This window comes from Mesoplodon densirostris, chromosome 18 (assembly GCF_025265405.1).
Source record: "Mesoplodon densirostris isolate mMesDen1 chromosome 18, mMesDen1 primary haplotype, whole genome shotgun sequence".
NCBI classification, from domain to species: domain Eukaryota; kingdom Metazoa; phylum Chordata; class Mammalia; order Artiodactyla; family Ziphiidae; genus Mesoplodon; species Mesoplodon densirostris.
Genome location: NC_082678.1, coordinates 46,734,988 through 46,754,590, shown reverse-complemented (window position 1 = coordinate 46,754,590; position 19,603 = coordinate 46,734,988). Strand labels below are relative to the sequence as shown.

Sequence of the window (19,603 nt, the reverse complement as noted above, 5' to 3'; positions counted from 1 at the left end):
CAGTTTGTCAAAAATGCAGTACCTGCAAAACCCAATAAAGGAAAGTGCAATAAAACAACATGTGTCTGTAAATAAGATCCATTAATAAATGCAGCAGCATTGAAAAACAGAGAATGGTATAAATAAAGGGACCAACATATAAAGGAATTCCTGAAACAAATAAAGCAGACAGATTCTGATCAACAGAAAAGCTGATCGTGTCAGACAGGAAAGATAAAGGGCTCCATGAGAAGTGGACAGGACCCCAACCAAGCCCCAGTGACCACCCAGAGGCAGAGTGGCAGGGAGTGGGACCAAGGGCAGGCTGTGATGCAGGCAGAGGGCATGCAAAGCTCCCATGAAAGTCAGGCCCAGAGGTAACTGCTCAGAGCCCCACAAGTTCCAGCCAAAGACGTAAGGATGAGAAAAAGTGTATCAGAAAGACTCCAAATTACCATTATGTGCAGATAGGATTTTGAAATCAGCAGAAAAGCTATTAAAAAACAGAGTCCAGTAAGATGGCAGATAAGATAAATATTCAAAACAACCAATTAAATACAAACTCTATATAATCAGTCAGGGGGAAAAAAGGTATTTTTCAGAGTAGCAGTAAAAAAAAATACAAAAATGTAAATACAAAATATAATACAGCTGGAAATTAAAATCTTTGTAAATTAAGACCTCTCTGAAGAAAATTACAAATCTTGTTGCAGAGTGTTTTAAAAAATCTCAGCAAGTGGAGAAATGCCATACTTCTTTCTTTTTTTTCTTTTTCTTTTTTTGATAGGTAAGAAGTGGATTTATTTAGAGAGAAACACACTCCACAGAGTGTGGGCCATCTCAGAAGGCGAGAGGCCAGAAATGCCATATTTCTAAGTAAGAAGATAATACTATAAAGATAATGGTTCTCCCCAACTTAATCTGTACATTTAAATTAAAACCCCAAGAGGTTTCTTTTGGGATTCTGAAAAACTGATATTATGAATTACCTGAAAAAACACAATCAATAATTTAAAAAAAAATAAGAATGAAAATGACCTATCAGATAATCAAAATTTACTGCAAGGTTAAAAAGAAGGCTGATATCAAAAACAGAATACCATTTCCACACTGATCAGATTAGCAAAAGTTAAAATTTGATGATGCCCAGTGGTGGCAAGGGCACAGAGTGGCACTTACATATATTCTAAGTGGGACTGAAAACTGGTAAACTTTTTTGGAGGTCAAGTCACATCATATGTTGAAACTTTTTATGTTTAAAAATTTTTTTAATTTAATTTTGTTTCTAGAAGCTGCACCATGTGGCATGTGGGATCCTAGTTCCCTGACCAGGGATCAAACCTAAGCTCCCTGCACTGGAAGCGCAGAGTCTTAACGACTGGACCACCAGGGACGTCCCATATTTTGCAACTTTAAATGCACATAACCTCTGAGTCAGTAATTGTGCTGAGAACTTACCCATCGCTATACTTGAAAAGTGTGCCAGGATACCTGTTTAAAGATGTTCATCGCACCTTTTCTTTGTAATAAAAAAAGAAATGGAAATAACCTAAATATCCACCTGTGGGGACTTCACAAGTAAACTCTGACACATCCACATGTAACACAGTATATTATGGAGCTGTTAAAAAGAACGGGGTAGATCTGCAGGTGCTGCTAGTGAAAGACTTTTCTAAGGTCTATCAGATGAAACAGCAAGGGGTGGAACACTGCAAACAATTCAATCTCACTGAAAACGTTTATACTGGTATATGCGTAGGAATATTTTGAAGGAATATCTGAAAAACCATTAACAGTGGTTGCTTTTGGAAAGAGACATTAGAGGTGGGAGAGGAGAGGGAGACTACCTTTTCACTTTTAGGTCCCTTTCTGCTGTTTTGAACTTTTTATTTGCATAATACTAAAAACTGTGGTTCCTTCCATCGTGGTACTGGCACAGGAACAAACAGATCAATGAAACAAAACTAGATTTCCACTAGTGTGTGTGTGTGTCTGTGTGTGTGTGTCTGTGTGTTTATCCACACTAGTATATATATTCTAATATATATTTGAAGAAATGATAAACTGTTATTCATGTGGAAATAATAATATAGTTATTTAGGTCATCAAGAAAACAGAAACTGGGATTTCCTGGGTGGCACAGTGGTTAAGAATCCGCCTGCCAACGCACGGGACATGGGTTCGAGCCCTGGTCCAGAAAGATCCCAGATGCCGCAGAGCAACTATGCCCATGCACCACAACTACTGAGCCTCAGCTCTAGAGCCCATGAGCCACAACTACTGAGCCTGCATGCTGCAACTACTGAAGCCCACACGCCTAGAGCCAGTGCTCTGCAACTAGAGAAGCCACAGCAATGAGAAGCCTGCGCACCACAACGAAGAGCAGCCCCCGCTCGCCGCAACTAAAGAAAAGCCCGCGACAGCAACGAAGACCCAACACAGCCAAAAATAAATAAATAAATATATATATTAAAAATAAAATAAATTTAAAAAGAAAACAGAAACTACTCTAGGTATTTTGAGCAGAAAGGGATTTAATACACAGAGTTAAGTTTCAAATTTGTTGGGAGGACTGGAAAATAAAAACAGGAGGGCTGGTGTCACCCAGAGGTCAAGAGTTGCAAGAAGCCACTACCACTGCCTGTCCTCATCTGCTGCCACCATGCGGCCAGAAGCAGAAGGAAGCCTTCTCCACCTTCTCGTCTTATGCAAGTGGCCCTCACAGGAAAAACCCACACCAGAAGACCACTGCAAGGAAGCCTGGGAAATGGTTAAAGCCTTCCAGCCCCTGTGATACAGGAGAGCGAGGATGAGCAGAGGAGGTGGTTAAATATTTCAGTAAGTGGTGCTGTGAAAATCAGTTATGGGACTTCCCTGGTGGCACAGTGGTTAAGAATCCGCCTGCCAATGCAGGGGACATGAGTTCGATCCCTGGTCTGGGAAGATCCCACACGCCGCGGAGCAACTGAGTCCGTACACCACAACTACTGAGCCTGCGCTCTAGAGCCCGCGAGCCATAACTACTGAGCCGACATGCTACAACTGCTGAGGCCCGTGCGCCTAGAGCCCGGGCTCTGCAATAAGAGAGGCCAGTGCAATGAGAGGCCCACGCACCACAACTAGGATTAGCCCCCGCTCGCCACAACTAGACAAAGCCTTCGTTGCACAGCAACGAAGATCCAACACAGCCCAAAAAAATAAAGAAAGAAAATAAAAGAAAAAAGAAAATCAGTTATGCATCTGGGAAAGAAAAAAAACTCAGGTTAAATTCCCTAATTCACACCTTATACCTACATAAATTTTAGAAAAAAATCAAAATTTAGAAGAAATAACAATGAAAGCACCTGAATTAGATAAAGAAGACCAAGGGATCAGAGGGATTACTTTCTACATTATATACTTCTGCACCGTTTAATTACTTGCAATGACTTTTATTACCCATGAAAACAAAGACTGTCCCACTGCAGGTTTGGGAGTAGGGAGATCTGGTCAAATTTTAGCAGCATGGAGCATACAAATAAAATAAAATCAGATACTAAGAGCAAAGCCAGCCTGTAACTCTAGGCCCTAATCTTGTTTCCACCTCCTCCTGCGGATGAGCGAGCGCTCTCTCACTGAGGCACGATGGTCCCCTAAGCAATTCACTCAGGAGGAAGCCAGGCGAGGATCAGCACAGGATGTTAAGTAGACACTACAAAACAAAGTCCTGGTCTTCTCCTCTCCCCGCTTGTTCCTGTTTTGGTGACCTCCGTTTTTCCACTTTTTACATTTGTTCTGGGGGTGCTTTTTTGTGGCCTCATTTGAAATAATAGGCCACATCTTAGGATCTGAAAATGCCAAACTAGGAGCTGCTTTCAACCACTGTCCCCCAAGATATACTTCGTGGAACACTATTTTGGAAGATGTTAACAGAAACAGCAGGAAAAAAGCACTCTTAGGCAAATAAGGCTGGAAAATGCTGTATAACTGCATAGCCTCCTCTTGGGGGGGGGGCGGGAATCACAAAGGATATTATATTTGCATATTAAAGGCACTTCTGTAAAGAAAACAGTTTTATTTAATACCAAATGTCTCCCAAGTTTCATTTCTGCACAATGCACAGACACTCTGGGGACAACGTATGGTTAAAAACAACATTCCACAAAACAATGTGCTAGACTCTGCTCTCGATCATCCTAAAGGAAAAGTAATCCACATGACACCAAGTCTCTAGAAGTCTCCAGGACTGGTCGGTACTCTCTCCCAATGGATGAGGAAGCTGGTCTAATTTTCTTCTTCCAGTAGATTCTCTGATTTCAGCTGGGCCTTCCTTATTCTCTCCAAGTTCAGTTGTTGGTATTTTCTTTGAAAAAAGCCACACTAAAACAAAGGGAGGGAAGCCCAATTACAGGCCCAACCTAACCACCTGCTTTAGAAAACCATCTACCTGGTTGTTGCCAAAATAGCCCACATGCTCCTCAGCTTCCTCTGAATCTCTCCTGATAATCCAATCCTTCAAGACCCGTCTTAAATACTGCCTTTCCACAAGCCCTTCCTGTGCTCAGTCCCCAGTCAGAAGTGATTTTCCACCTTCCTCTGAACCCCCAGAGCACTTTAACCTTTTTAACTTAACTAATTCTGCAAAGTACTAGTTTCAGCTGTACTGGGCCATATATCTATGTAAAAGTACTCAGCCTACTGGGCTGAGGGTACAGAGAGATCAAGTACAGCCTCCTACACATCAAGAAACTCACAACCTAGTGAGAAGAGAAATAACTGGAATACAGTGTGACGACTACCCCTTGGAAGGGTTTCCAGAGGGGAGCTCAAAGGAAAAGCATAAAGTTCAGCTCAGAGGACTCAGGAATCTCTGGGCTGAGTTTTAAGAGAAGAGTGAGAGCAAGTCAAAAAGAAGGAAAGGGCTTATGGGTGTAGAGAGCCTAACTGCAAACACAGAGACACGAACCTGTTTAGTTTAGTGTGTTGAGAAAAAAGCAAGACTTAAGGGTGGAGAAGGTAGAGGCCAGAGTGGAAGGTCTTGAATAGCCGTGGAAGAGTCTGAACATCAAAACAGGGGAAGGAAAGGAAAGGACTTAAATAGGGGAACGACAATCAGGTTCGTTTTAGGAAAATATCTCTGTACTCCAATTCTTCAATTAGATCTTTATCTTTTTCAGACAGAAACTGTCTTACTCATTTGCCTCAACAGGCGTGTGGTTGAAGGAAGAGGGAAAGGTGGTCACGAGGCCAGGGAAGCTGCTCTAGGTCAGGGGCTGGCTGTCCTAAGGAGGACTGTGCCCAACACCAGAACCTTTATGAACATGAGTGGAACCGACCTTGACTAGGATGACTATAATCACGATCAAAACCAGAAGGCCACCAACGCTGCTTTTAATAATGAGAGACAGAGAATACGCCTCCTCATCTTTCAGGAAAATGACAGTGATCTGGAACAAAACAAAGAGATCATCCAGTAAGTCAGGTAAGGCAAAATGAGAAAAAAATTTCACGTTATTTTAAGGAGCAAAATGTGAGAACTTGGCAACATACAGTGTATTGATCAAAACTGATGACAGGGGACTTCCCTGGTGGTGCAGTGGTTAAGAATCTGCCTGCCAATGCAGGGGACACAGGTTCAAGCCCTGGTCCAGGAAGAGCCCACATGCCGCGGAGCAACTAAGCCCGTGCGCCACAACTACTGAGCCCACATGCCACAACTACTGAAGCCTGCGTGCCTAGAGCCCGTGCTCTGCAACAAGAGAAGCCACTGCAATGAGAAGCCCGTGCAATGCAATGAAGAATAGCCCCCGCTTGCCGCCACTAGAGAAAGCCCACATGCAGCAACGAAGACCCAATGCAGCCAAAAGTAAATAAAATAAACAAACAAACAAACAAATAAATAAAAATACCGATGGAATAAAAAAAAAGTGTACACACCAATGGTTTTTAGTATATATATATTAAAAAAAGAACTGATGACAATAAAGCAAAAAGCTAAACATTTCCTGATGCAGCATCTAAAATTATCTGATGAGATTTGTGGTTTCTGCTTCCGCATGTAAGGAGCTTGGAAGTCACCACTCCATGCTAACAAGTAAAAAGCTGAACAAACTGAAAAATCAACAATTTTTTGGATCCCTAAGAGAGTGACGCCACAAGGCAAATTGCTGCCCCCAAGAGCGGAGGGAGAGACAGAGAGACTGACACAGAGAGCAGAGGCTCACCAGCACCAGGGAAGGAAAACCTGAACTGCAACTGATGGGCTGCTGGAAGCGCGGTGCTGACAACCCAGGGGCTTACAAACTCCAGGAAACCCGGTCGCAGGGCTGAGGTTTTCTCCAGGAGCTTGACCAGGTTCCCACAGTAAATACTGGAGAAAAAACCCTTCATGCTTCCAGCAGAGGGAGGGGAAGAGGAACCATTTTGAAATAAGCCAGAGAACTGTCATCTTAACAAGGCCTGTCCTCAGGGGAAACTAGTTAACTAGCCTAACCTGCTGGGTAATACTAGAGCCTAACTGTCCTGGGGGAAGGGAAGTACCCAGTTCAAGCCCACTCTAGCCATCCTGTCCCACCTAATGGGGTTGAAAAAGACTGAGAAACAGGGGTGAAGTTCTCAGTCCAGAGGCACAGGCTCATTAAAAGACTGAGGCCTAATCACAGAACGACAGCACACTGCCTCTCCCCAACACCTCACCACATTCGTGAAGGTCCGTCTACAGCAGTTCCTTTTACCTGGTACAGCGTGTCCAGCTACTGAGAGAAAATTACCAGGCACACCAAAAAGCAAAAAAACACAACTTGAAGAGACACAGAGCAAGCATCAGAACCAGACACGGCGGGAATGTTGGAATTATCAGACCAGGAATTTAAAACAACCATGATGAATATGCTAAGGGCTCTAACAGTTAGAGCAGTCAGCACGCATGAACAAAGAAAAAGAGCAGACGGGCAATGTAAGTGGACAGATGGAAATCCTAAGAACGATGTTAGAGATGAAAACCTGCTGTAACAGGAAATGAAGAATGCCTATGATGCGCTCATTAGTAGACTGGACATGGCTGAGGAAAGAATCTCTGAGCTAGAGATAGCAACAGAATCCTCGAAAAGCAAAGAAAACAAAAACTAAAAACAAAACGAAAGGGCTTCCCTGGTGGCACAGTGGTTGAGAGTCCACCTGCTGATGCAGGGGGCACGGGTTCATGCCCCGGTCTGGGAAGATCTCACATGCCACAGAGCAGCTGGGCCCGTGAGCCATGGCCGCTGAGCCTGCGTGTCCGGAGCCTGTGCTCCGCAACGGGAGAGGCCACAACAGTGAGAGGCCCACGTACCGAAAAAAAAAAAAAAAAAAAAAGAAAGAAAAAAAAATCAGAGCACAGTAAAATTATCTGATGACCAAAATATTTTATACAAACTATTTTGGTCTCTTATCTAGAAGAGTTAAGTCTGCCAGGAGACTGTGACCTTCTGTTTGCGTGTGTGTGAGAGACGAGAGAGAGAGAGAGAGAGAGAGAGAGAGACAGAGAGAGAGACAGAGAGAGAGACAGAGAGAGAGAGGTTCTATTCAGGAGCCTCTGACAGTTTAATTTTTTTTTTTTTTTTTTTTTTGCGGTACGCGGGCCTCTCACTGTTGTGGCCTCTCCCGTTGCGGAGCACAGGCTCCGGACGTGCAGGCTCAGCGGCCATGGCTCACGGGCCCAGCCTCTCCGCGGCATGTGGGATCTTCCCGGATCGGGGCACGAACCCATATCCCCTGCATCGGCAGGCGGACTCTCAACCACTGCACCACCAGGGAAGCCCGCCTCTGACAGTTTAATAGAGGGTCCCAACAAATTAAGATCTCTAGGTTTTAAAGAACACTGAAAGACGGAAAATCAAGAATTCTACATCCAGGTATGCCCCAAGCTCACCATCTTCAAAATGATTTCTAAGTCCCTTCCAACTCTGTTCTGACAACTCTTTTTGATCTTGCCTAATGACTGATAGGACATTTTCTGACATGAAATACATGACAAAGATAAGGGTCTGCTCTTCACCAGACTAATGTCAGTGACACAGTAATAAATGCAAAATGGCATCCACGTGTACTACTGAAAAGCCCTTCCATTAGAAGCCACCCCAGCATTGCTGTCCAGAGGCTCTCCCCATCCCAGGGCTCAAGTGGAAAACCCAGGGGATGTGCTTCCCAGGTGAGCCCCAGACATGGCCCTCCCAAGTTGTGCCCAGCACACAGACCACAGCCAGAAGGCCATCAAGACATCTCTGCCTGCCCAAAACACTGAATTCCCTTCATCCAAGTGTTCAAGCACCAAGGTCAGGGATGCTTTGGAGAGAATTTCTGTATGGGATGGAAGGCTGGACAAATTTACCTTTGAGGCCTCTTCCAATTAAGTCATAAACACTTCCAAGGGTTGACCCTCCAGGCGCTGTTTAACTCATACAAGCTGAACTTAAGTTCTGGGCCTTGGGAATAGCGAGGGAGCAACGCAACAGAGAAGAAGAACAGGAAGAGAGCTGGTTTTTTCCTTCATGGAAGAGTAAAGTGGGGGGCAGCGGGGAGTATGGGGAGAAGACTTGAGAACCTGAGGTTTCAGAAAGTAATGAAAGGAAGTCCCAAGATGACAGTAATGTAACATGTCAGGCTGGAGTAGAAGTACTCCTGTTTCTCAAAGCCTCTTCCCTTTTTCCTCTTCCAAAACCACAGGTTCCTAAAGTGCCCTAAAGGTGTCCTGGCAGAGGTGAAGGGAGAAGCAGGACACAGAATACCCCTGCTTGTAGCAAACACTCTTGGTGGCCCACCCAACAGCCATTCCCTCCTTTCCTAGTTTGTTCAGAAGTCATGACTGGTCTAAGCTGATCATGACAAAGTCATCCCGCTTTGCCAGGGACTGACACGAGATCTAGTTCTCACTAATAAGTTATAAGGAGATTATCTGCTGGGAGTTTTTAGGAAAATTGTCCTTGAAAAGGGAAGGCTGGAATTCCCTGGCAGTCCAATGGCTAGGACACTGTGCTTCCACTGCAGTGGGCATGGGTTCAATCCCTGGTTAGGGAACTAAGATCCCACGTGCCACACACAGTACAGCCAAAAAAAAAAAAAAGAAAGAAAGAAAAGGGAAGAAAAATGAGGAAAAACTCCTTTTGCTACTGACCTCTTGGCTTCCTATTTTGTATACTGTCATGTGAAACTATATCGCTGGGAGAAGTGGAAAGTGGCAACTTTGTGGCAGCCACAGGGGAAGGCGTCCCCAGCACAGGGACCATAGAGCACAAGATTCAAAGGAGCCAGGCCGCTGACATTGGTCTGCCTGCCTCACTGGATAAACAACAGAGGCCTTTATGGCTCATTAGCGCTAGTGTCTTGCAGCTGAAATATAAATACTTTTCTTGGGGTCCTGAATTTTAAAAAAGGAAAATCATCGTGGGGACTCTATGCTATAGAAATAAAAGCATCAGTAAGTAAAAGGGGGAAATTTATACATAAATTATTTAAGAATGTGTATGTAAAAAACTGTTAACAGTAATTCCCTTTGGGAAGAGGGAATCAGGGGTGTGGAAAGGGGGAAGTAAAGGAACCATTATTTTTGATTTGGGATCTTTGTGTAAGGCTTGGATTTTCTTGCTTTTCTATTTAAAAAAAATCTGAGCAATGGGATAATGGGGCACTTCTCTTTCTTCCATATCATTTTCTGTATTAGAAATACTTAAAAATAAAAGGAAATGTTTTTCCTGACATGTTTGGAGAACTGCGCCTTTCCCCTCCTCCAGGGAGGAAATCAGAGGACCTAATGTTTAGTGATCCAGCCTCACCCTCTTGACATTCCCTCCGATACTGAATCATGCCTAACTACACAGCTCACAGATGGACCATCTCTGACACCAGCAGCACATCTAGGTGAGTGTCAACAAGAATGACAACTCAGGGTGGCACACACAGTATTCGGCCCACAGATCACAAAGGTCAGTCTGACTTGCAGTCATACTTCTGCAAAACGAATCCAAGGGTTCTAGTACTTAGTCTAAGACTTATAAAAAAATTATGCATTCCTGAGTATTGTAACTGTGCAGCACTGTAACTAAACACTGATACCACACACTAAGAAGAGGGTTGTTATATACCCCCTCCCCCAAAATTTCTCACCTAAGAAATTTTAAAAAATAATACATTTTCAAATCAAAGTATATACAGCTGTTGATTCCAGCCTAGTTATTTCAACTGAGACTTCCTCTGCTTAGGCCTCTTATTCAGTTGCCCCATTTCAGAGACAGAAAAACTGAGGCAGAAGCTGAGTAACTCAAGGTCACGGAGGCAGTCGCTGGCAGAGTCAAGATCAGAGGTGATAAGACTAAAACAGGAAGAGGGCAACAGCCAAGCGTCTGTACGGGGGCGCTAAGGCCAGGCACAGTTTTCCCAGGACATCACCCAGAAAACGAGAAGACAGCCAGGGATTACCTTAGTTCTATGGTTCTCTGCATTGAGCCCCTCATACAGAGATTTGTTGAAAGATATTTCACCAAGGATGTGCAGCTCAGTCACATCTCTTCGTAACTATAAGATGGGGAAGAAAAAAACGAAACACATTTTAGACATGGACTTAACTGTTCATTTTTTTTTTTTTTTAGTTAACTTTTAAAAAAATTTTTATTGGAGTATAGTTGATTTAAAACAGACTTACTGTTCTTGGACAGCACTCATCATCTGTCCCTTTAAACGTGTTCCTTCTCCAGTATTCCTCAGCAACCACAAAGTTACCCAAGCAAGAAACCTGCAGTTATACCTCAACTTCTTCTTCCTTATCCTTTACTTCATGCCACACCCTCATCGACCTACCCACACGCCCCAAGTCAGTTGTTGATGGTTCTTTTTTTTAGCCTCTCTTGCACCTGTCCCTTTTTCTCCATCCTCATTGCTACTTCTTCAGCTCAGACCTCATCATTCTCACCTGGATCATCACAAGACGTTAAACTAGACTTTAGTCCCTACTTTTGAATGAGTCATCAGGTAAGGCCTAAGAGGTAACATGTGAGTTAAATGTAAGAAGAAACCACATACATGAAGATCTATGAGAAAAGCAGTGTCATGCAGAAGGAACAGCAAGTACAAAGATCCTGTGGCCAGAACAATATTGGCAAACTGGAGTATAAAAAGCAGGGAAGGGCTTCCCTGGTGGCGCAGTGGTTAAGAATCCGCCTGCCAATGCAGGGGACATGGGTTCGAGCCCTGGTCAGGGAAGATCCCACATGCCACGGAGCAACTAAGCCCGCGTGCCACAACTACTGAAGCCCGCGCGCCTAGAGCCTGTGCTCTGCAACAAGAGAAGCCACCACAATGAGAAGCCTGCGCCCCACAACAAAGAGTAGCCCCCGCTCACTGCAACTAGAGAAAGCCTGCGTGCAGCAGTGAAGACCCAATGCAGCCAAAAATTAAATAAATGCATAAATAAATAAAATTTTTTAAAAAGCAGGAAAGAGGCAAGTACTAGGAGAATAAGTTGAAGAAGCAAGCAGAGACGAGATCATAGGGTGCCTTGCACACCACTGAAAAAGACAGATTTTAATCTAAGTGCATTCAAACTTTTTTTAAAAGCAGGTAAGTGGCACAGTGTTTTCTTTTAAAACATAGCTGTTATATGAAGAACGTTTGTAGAGGACATGGCAAAAGGAGAGGCAAGAAGAGCAGAGGATACTGCAATAAACCCAGTAAGAGGGGTGGCCTGAACTACAACAATACCAGTGGAGATGGAGAGAAGTGAATGGATTTAGAATATATTGGGTGGGGGGAGGCGTAGAATCACAGAGCTTGCTGCTGGAACAGATATGGGGATGTAAGAAGAGGAGTCGCAAGTAATTCCTAGAATTCCTAGTAACTAACCCGAGTAAGTTACCCTAGTTAGTAACCCTCAGTAAGTGGGTAAGCAACAGGTTGGGATAGGAGTTGGATCAAGAGACCTGTTTTGGACATGTTATATTTGGAGATGCTATTATCCTTCTTAGGGTAACAGCAGGATAATCAAATCCCAAGTACCTGTTCTGACTGACTCAAGGAGACCTCTGCAGCCACGGTTACATTTTCTTTATCCGAGGTGACGTTACAGCTCACTGAATGCCATTCTTCCACATGCTGGAAGAAGGTGTGTGTTAGTTGGCACAATTCCTCTTCGGGTGGAAAAGCCGGGAATTTTAACACCTGGCACACAGAGCACCTCAAGGTCCCGGAATAGAGGGTGTGAGCAGTTTCTGCGCTCACTTGGCTCGAGCAAAGCCGCAACCCTGGCAAACGTGACCCGGTGTAGAGGCTAAGGGGCGCCTTGGGACCGCCCCGCCTGTGCTTTCAGGGGAAACCTCGGAAAAGTAGAATCCGTGCGTCTCATGTCACCCGCTTCAGGCCCTCTCCCTCCCTGCCGCCCCGCCCCGGCTTCTCGGACGACCGCGCTCACCTGAACCAGATCGCTCCCACAAACGCGCTCCGGACTCTGGGTGCACACAGTGTGAGCCTGAAACAAGACCCATTGCCGCGACGCAATGAGAACGCAAAACCGCCATAGTTATTCGCCCTCTCCCACTTCCCGCGAGACTCATCGTGATTTGCGGCCGCGAGGCCGGGCGCTAGGACCCGGCGGGCAGGCGAGCCGGCGGACGGGTCTGCGTCTCTAAGAAGTCTCGCGGTGTTTGCATTTGAACTGCCTGGCGGGTGCCGGCGATGGCGGCGTCACTCCGGCGACCCGGGAGTCGGCTCTTCCGAACGTATGGGGTAGCTGGCGGCGGGGGGCCGCGGCGGCGTCCGGGCCAGGCAGCGGTGCAGTGGTTCCCGCCGCAAGACCAGAAGCGTTTCTTCAGCAGCAGTAGCAGCGACGCCAGCGGCGGCGGCCCCTCGCAGTCTGTCGTCTCCGACGATCCTGACGACCCCGACTTCCCCGGCAGCCCGGTGGGTCAGCGGCGGAGGCGCGCTCGCGGCCGACTCTCCAAGGACCGGCCGAGTCTGACCGCGACCCCAAGACGCCTGAGGCTGCGAGCGCGGTGCCCGCAGAAGTGCAGCACCCCCTGCGGCCCGCTCGGACCGCCGCCCTTCCCCAACGGCCACCCGGGCCTCCTGAGCCCGGACCTCAGTGTGTGCGGCCAGCCCAGGGACGGCGGCGAGCAGGGCACCAGTGCCTCCCTGTTTAGTTCTCCGGCCTCTCCCGGCCCCGGGTCCCCTGCGCCAGGAGGCAGCATCTCTACCGACCTCTCCGCCTTTCTGGATGCAGCCTCTGAAGCTCCGAGCGGCCTCCACCTCCCAGAAGCCTCCCTGGACCAGGAACCTCTCCCCTGTCCCCAGGAGGCGGAGACAGCAGGAGGCAGGCTCACCAGGTTGGCCCACCAAGCCCGTGCCAGCCTCAGGTCAGCTCTCTGTAGCTTTTTGGACTCAGGAAATCCTGAGGATTCTGAGCTTGGGCTAGACGGGAAGAATATGCGGGAGTCCTGCTGTGACAGGGAACTGGCGGGGAGGAGGCTGGAGAGCCCAGGTTCACACAGCGCGGGTAAGCAGAGGGCCACGGACCAGGACTCCGCTCGAGAGGCTGGGTCTCAGGAGGCTGTCCACATAGAATACGGGGAGGCCCGTGGGTGCAAGGGCGGTATGGCGCCTGGGAAAAGCAACAGGCCTGAGAGAACCGGGCCAAGCCGGAAAAGGAAGTATCAAGAGACGGCAGAAACCTCCCTCCACCATCACCACCAGTTTAAAAAAGGCCAAAAGATGGAAAAAGATTCATTTGTCACCCAAGACCTGACTCGTTTACAGAATGCCTGCTCTTGGACCAAAGCCAGGGCCTCTTTCAGCTTCCACAAGAAGAAGATGGTGACCGCCGTGTCAAAAGTGTGCAGTGTCTACACCACTGCCAGTTCTCTCTCTGAGTCCCTCATATCAGAATATTCACACCTTCCTGTCACAAACAGAACAAACAGTGCCCTGTACCCTTGGCACTTCTCCTCCATGTATTTGCTCACCCCCTTAAAGACACTACATGCCACAGACAAAAAGGCATCCGATGCAGAAAAGGTTTATGGAGAATGCAGTCAGGAGGGTCCTATCCCCTTCAGCGACTGCCTTTCCTCAGAAAAACTGGAATGCTGTGAGAAGATTGGGGAAGGGGTGTTTGGCGAAGTGTTTCAAACAGTTGCTAACCACACACCTGTAGCCCTAAAAATCATTGCTATTGAAGGACAGAAGTTAGTCAATGGAGCTCATCAGAAAACTTTTGAGGAAATCCTGCCAGAGATCATCATCTCCAAAGAGTTGAGCCTCTTGTCTGATGAGGTACGCAACCGTACAGAAGGCTTCATTGGGCTGAACTCAGTACACTGTGTTCAAGGATCTTACCCTCCCTTGCTCCTCCAGGCCTGGGATCGCTATAATTCAACCAAAGGGTCTGCAAATGACCGGCCTGACTTTTTTGAGGAAGACCAGCTCTTCATCGTGCTGGAATTTGAGTTTGGAGGGATCGACTTAGAGCAAATGAGAACGAAACTGTCCTCCATCGTCACTGCAAAGAGCATTCTGCACCAGATCACTGCGTCCCTTGCAGTGGCAGAGGCATCGCTGAACTTTGAGCACCGAGATTTGCACTGGGGGAACGTGCTCTTAAAGAAAACCAGCCTCAAAGAGCTCCACTACACTCTCAATGGGAAGACGAGCTCCATCCCCACCCGAGGGCTACAGGTCAACATCATCGACTACACCCTGTCACGCTTGGAGCGGGACGGGATCGTGGTTTTCTGTGACATTTCCATGGACCAAGACCTGTTTACAGGAGAAGGTGACTACCAGTTTGAGATCTACAGGCTGATGAGGAAGGAAAACAACAACTGCTGGGACGAATATCACCCCTATAACAACGTGCTCTGGCTACACTACCTCACAGATAAGATCCTGAAACAAATGACCTTCAAGACCAAAGGTAACACCCCTGCCTTGAAGCAAATGAGGAGAAAGATCAAGTATTTCCATCAGACTATGTTGAACTTCAGCTCTGCCACAGACCTGCTCTGCAAGCACAGTCTGTTTAAGTAAGCTGGGGTTGCTGACCGCCCCCAAAGGAGAGGGCACAGGTCTGGAAGCCCCTGATGCCGTTTTTAACCTCTATCCCCACAGCAGGGTGGGATTCCTGTTCTTACAGGTTTCCAATCAGCTTTTCAAACAAGAATTTTGTTTCCAAGTGGAAGCTGAAATGTTTGTTGAAATGTTTAAACTTAACAAATATTCTTTAAAAATAAACTATACATGAGAACAAGTGTTCACAACTGAAAAGCCCTCTTTCTGTCAGCAGACTCCATTTTGTAAATTCCTTTCCACATTTTCCTTTTTGAACCTTGACACTTTATGTAGCCTGAGCAGGAAAAAAAAAGGAAAGCCCAAGGCCTCAGCTGTCACACCGATCAGAGCCTGTTGCTGTAGGTGTCATAAGGCTGGCTTTGACAGGTGAGGAGCCAGCTGAGAGCAAAGAGGCCGTAGCAGAGCAGAGTCCTGGGCAGACAGACTGGAAGGCAAGCGGGAAGGAAGATGGTAGGCAGTTTATAGGGAGAAGTGCGAGAAATGCCACATGTTTATCAAGCTCATTTGCCAGTCACAAAGAGAAGCAGAATTTATCAATGATTTTCAAATGGAAAATAAATTTCTCCATGGCTACTCAAAACGTTTGAATTTTGCTTATTTTTTCATCAAGGGAAGAAAAACTGGAATGTTGCTTTAAGGGCTGAGTGGTTAATATTCCTTGTGAACATGACTTTGGTAATTTACTCCTAAAATATGTTCCCAGGTTAACTAATCTTTTTCTACTCCTTTTCTAGAGTTCTAGTTTTTATACCTTTGAGAATCCACAGTCACTCTGGAAAGAGATGTGATGGTGAAATAGAACTGCCTCTATGTACCTGAGTCTTGGTCAGGTTCTTCACTCTTACGACCTGGAAACCTTGTAATTTAACTGGAACGCAAATCTGCAGCTGGAACTCGGCTCCAAAGAGGTTCTCCCCATGTATCTGCAAAATAAATCAGCGGGAAGTCACGGCTGGTGTTGCTTTGCCACCTGTGGCTTTGCAATGACAAGCACGGTACTTACATTGAAGAGGAACTCTTTGTGGTGGGAAAGCCCCTGGCTTGTGTTCATGTACGTCACTGATGGTCTGCATTTGAGAGGACATGGGTTAGGCCCCAAGGCCCCTTTCTCATTTTAAAAAACCTCAATGCTACCAATTGGATACACTAGGACAGAGGGCACCTGACCCCTTTGATAGGGGTCAAAGCTGAATATCAAAATGTAAGGTGGTGGTAGGGCAGTTGGGATCAGGTTAGACTATTCGAATTCTGTATATTTGGGCTGGTTCTGTATCTAATTATAATGCCTTAGAGTGGCCTTACTTTTTTCCTTCCTTTCTTCCCAATCCCATAGCCCCTCTCTTCCCTCCTTAGCATCACATCAGTTCCCTTTTGTATCAAGACCAGTTGGCACTGCTCCTCCTTTGATTATGACCATGGGGTTTCTAGGACCCAACTGTTGGTGGCCTAGATGTCATTGGGCGCCTGGGTTCTAAGCAGCCTCCTCTCGGAAGGGCAATGCCCACATCTACCCTGACCACAAGTTCCACCCACAAGAGAAAATGCCTGAAGCTGTCCCGTAGGTGTGGGCCCCTTGGAAGTACTTACTTGGGAAGAACTGCAATGAAGGCATGTTTGAAATGAAGGCTGTGGGTCTTACTGACCAAAGACCTTCTTTCATTGGAACTAGGAAACAAGAATGTCAGTGTAGAGCACACCTGCTTTGTACACATGGCTTCTTACCTTGACTTCCTGGGATCACTGGGGGTCAGACAGAAAAGACTCTGGGAGATAAGCAATTAGAGTGCAGAAGACGCTCTAGAAGACCATACTTAGAGAAACTGATTTTAAAAGGGTTTCTCAACCTTGATAATTCTGACATTTGGGGCCAGATAAGTCTCCGTGAGAGGCTGTTCTGTATATTGTAGGATGTTTAACAACGTTCCAGGCCTCTAACCACTAGATGCCAGTAGCACCCGCCCCAAGTGGTGCCAGTCAAGTGTCTTCAGGCGTTGCCCCTGGGGGCAGAATCACCCCTGTTTTGAGAGTTTTCCCAACACCGTACCCAACTCTACCCCAAACATAGAGGTTCTGCAGAAGACAGAGCTTCTCTGAAGTTAAGTGAACCAGTCCAAAGTTAGAGCTCCAGTCCAAAGCTCATTCTTCTAGACCATACCATAGTTTTACTTTGTCAGTAAAAGAACATTTTAAATATCTTCGATAACAAGAAGGGAAAGCCAAGTCACAGCAGGGACACACGTGCCTTCTCAGGGCTCAGTGAGGTTCCCCTTCCTGGGCAGTGAGGGAGCAAGAGCTATTACGCACGCACATGGGAGGGAGCCTTCTTGCAGGGCTACAGGCTGGACCTGCTGTGACACAGGCATTACTTACTTGGTGACTGTCACAGCGATGTCGGCTGTCCTGTTTGGAAAGGCACTCTCCTCCAGCTGCCAAACTAATGAAAAGTTTGCCTGTTTAAACAAACAAAAAAGGTTACTTGATTCCCCTTTATACCACTCACAACTCAAACTGCTTCCTACTAACTAAACAGACCTGGGAAACATAATTCATACTCCTCATGTTTTTGTAGCACAGCATGCTTCAAGGTCCGTTATTCCACGTTAAGCCTCACGATGTCAAGATGGAGTAAGTGGGGCAGACAGGATTATTCCCCTTTACAGTTGAGGAAGCTGCTTCAGAGATTTCCCACAGCACAGAGATCATCAGTGGCAGATCAGGGACTCCTACCTTTGGGTCTGATGCTCCTTCAAAACACAAGGCTGTGTTTTGATAGGCCCAGGGCTGTGTGTAAAAGGGCCACTCAGTACAGCTTCACTCTGCTGTACTGGGGTGCATCAACCATTTATCTGTGGCTGTATCCCTCACCCCCACCACTCCCTACTTTCAGAGCACGCTTGGCCGCTCTGAGCACTCAAAGAGAAGTGTGGAGGCTGCAACTGAGATTCTAATGAGACTGGGAAGTAGAAGACACCAATCCCAGGGTAGTGAGAAGAGTCAGCCAATCAAAACAGACTCACAGATGACCTCTTGAGTATGGGGTGACCGATCTTGCAGTTCATGACCAGGACAGAAGCAGTTGGCTTAGGGTCATCGCACTGAATGTTTGGAGAAGGAGGCTGTTAACATAAAAGACGTTGTTTTTGTTTTGTTTTGTTTTTGACATTGATTTTAAAAGGCAAAAAAAGGAGCAGTCTCCTCACACCAATTCAACATGCCAGACGCCCTGCCAGGAGCCAGGGACACAAATAAATCAGACTCTGTCCTTGTCTCCCTCACAAGCTGGGCAGAAGGGCTCAATGCTAGATGGTTGAGGAATTTAAATACAAGGCCTAAGGAGTGGTTCTGTGAGAGCAGTACAGAGAAAAGCAGTAGAGAAAGATGAGGTCCAACCAGGAGGATTCAGAGTCTTCATGGGGAAGGAGACGTTTGAACTGGGCCTTGGACCGATGCAGATTTCATGTACTGAGCCGGGCTGGAAGGCCAGCATGAGCCCAAGCACTGCCATGCAGCCTTTTTCAGCCATGGTTCCTCATCCAGACCACTGAATACAGAAAATGACTTGAGTAACTACTATTTTCTTAATTCTCCCAAGGATGTTGCATCTAGTTCCATTCTAGATGCTTAGGAGATCATGGCATTCTTCTCATGTAATGGTTGCTGTCTTAGCCCAGATAGCCTCAGACCACTAGGGACACACTCGTAGTATGACAAAGCCAGGTTTGTTGACTCATTACAATGAGGAAAACTGCACTGTGGTGTATCTCACCAAACAAAGGAAAAGATAGTTATTAAAGGATTCTGGGGAAAGGTGGAGTTCAGGGGGAAATGTAAACAAAGCAGTGTTTTGATAGGCCCAAAACAAAGCAGGGCTGTGTGTAAAAGGGCCACTCAGCATCAGGTCTGGACTGCAAAGTGGACTCAGGGACCCATGTCCTTGGAAACTATTAAGGTAAATGTGAAAAGTTATGTCCAGAAACATTTCATCTGAAGCTCCAAGCCTCAGATGGAAAATGAGAGTGCTTCTCTTTGTCAAAGTGGCTTAGACTCTCCAGGCAAGAGCAAAATGGTTTCATAATTACAGATAAAACTTCAAACAGCAAAGTTTCTGACTGCCTGTGATTTTAGGGAACGAAATTTCTCAGTGTTACAATATTTTACAGCTGCAGGGTGTCCTTGGGAGAAATACTGTGTCCTAGTGTCTTGCAGCTGGCTTTGAGTCTGTGCTCCCAGGCTGATGAAAGGCCGAGCAGGCTCTTACTTTCCAGGCCAAGCTACTTTATTAGAGATTATTTCTCTCTCAGAACTCTAGTTAAGAAAGCCTGCATGGGGGGCCTCCCTGGTGGCGCAGTGGTTAAGAGTCCGCCTGCCGATGCAGGGGATACGGGTTCGTGCCCCGGTCTGGGAGGATCCCATATGCCGCGGAGCGGCTGGGCCCGTGAGCCATGGCCGCTGGGCCTGCGCATCCGGAGCCTGTGCTCCGCAACGGGAGAGGCCACAACAGTGAGAGGCCCGCATACCGCAAAAAGAAAAAAAAAAAAAAAAAAAAACAAAAAGAAAG

At 46.5% G+C, this 19,603-nt stretch overlaps 2 protein-coding genes across 2 annotated transcripts in view; one reads left to right on the top strand and one right to left on the bottom strand.

Moving 5' to 3' along the window:
• Positions 1-3,975: 3,975 nt before the first annotated feature.
• Positions 3,976-19,603, bottom strand: part of ITGAE (integrin subunit alpha E) — a 56,697-nt gene continuing 41,069 nt past the window's right edge. The window contains exons 22-31 of the mRNA XM_060082800.1: positions 18,063-18,161; positions 17,416-17,495; positions 16,633-16,710; positions 16,049-16,112; positions 15,861-15,968; positions 12,395-12,451; positions 11,983-12,078; positions 10,411-10,506; positions 5,295-5,405; positions 3,976-4,338 (exon numbers count right to left, since the gene is read on the bottom strand). Coding sequence (XP_059938783.1) covers positions 4,243-4,338; positions 5,295-5,405; positions 10,411-10,506; positions 11,983-12,078; positions 12,395-12,451; positions 15,861-15,968; positions 16,049-16,112; positions 16,633-16,710; positions 17,416-17,495; positions 18,063-18,161 — 885 coding nt within the window. The 3' untranslated portion in view covers positions 3,976-4,242. The remainder of the gene's footprint in view (positions 4,339-5,294; positions 5,406-10,410; positions 10,507-11,982; positions 12,079-12,394; positions 12,452-15,860; positions 15,969-16,048; positions 16,113-16,632; positions 16,711-17,415; positions 17,496-18,062; positions 18,162-19,603) is intronic.
• Positions 12,637-15,625, top strand: HASPIN (histone H3 associated protein kinase). Its single transcript, XM_060082546.1, has one exon. The coding sequence runs from the start codon at positions 12,658-12,660 to the stop codon at positions 15,001-15,003; it is 2,346 nt and encodes a 781-aa protein (XP_059938529.1). The 5' UTR covers positions 12,637-12,657; the 3' UTR covers positions 15,004-15,625.

Bases quoted from the DNA above. Each gene is read 5' to 3' on its own strand.
- HASPIN (XM_060082546.1), top strand. From the start codon at position 12,658: ATGGCGGCGTCACTCCGGCGACCCGGGAGTCGGCTCTTCCGAACGTAT.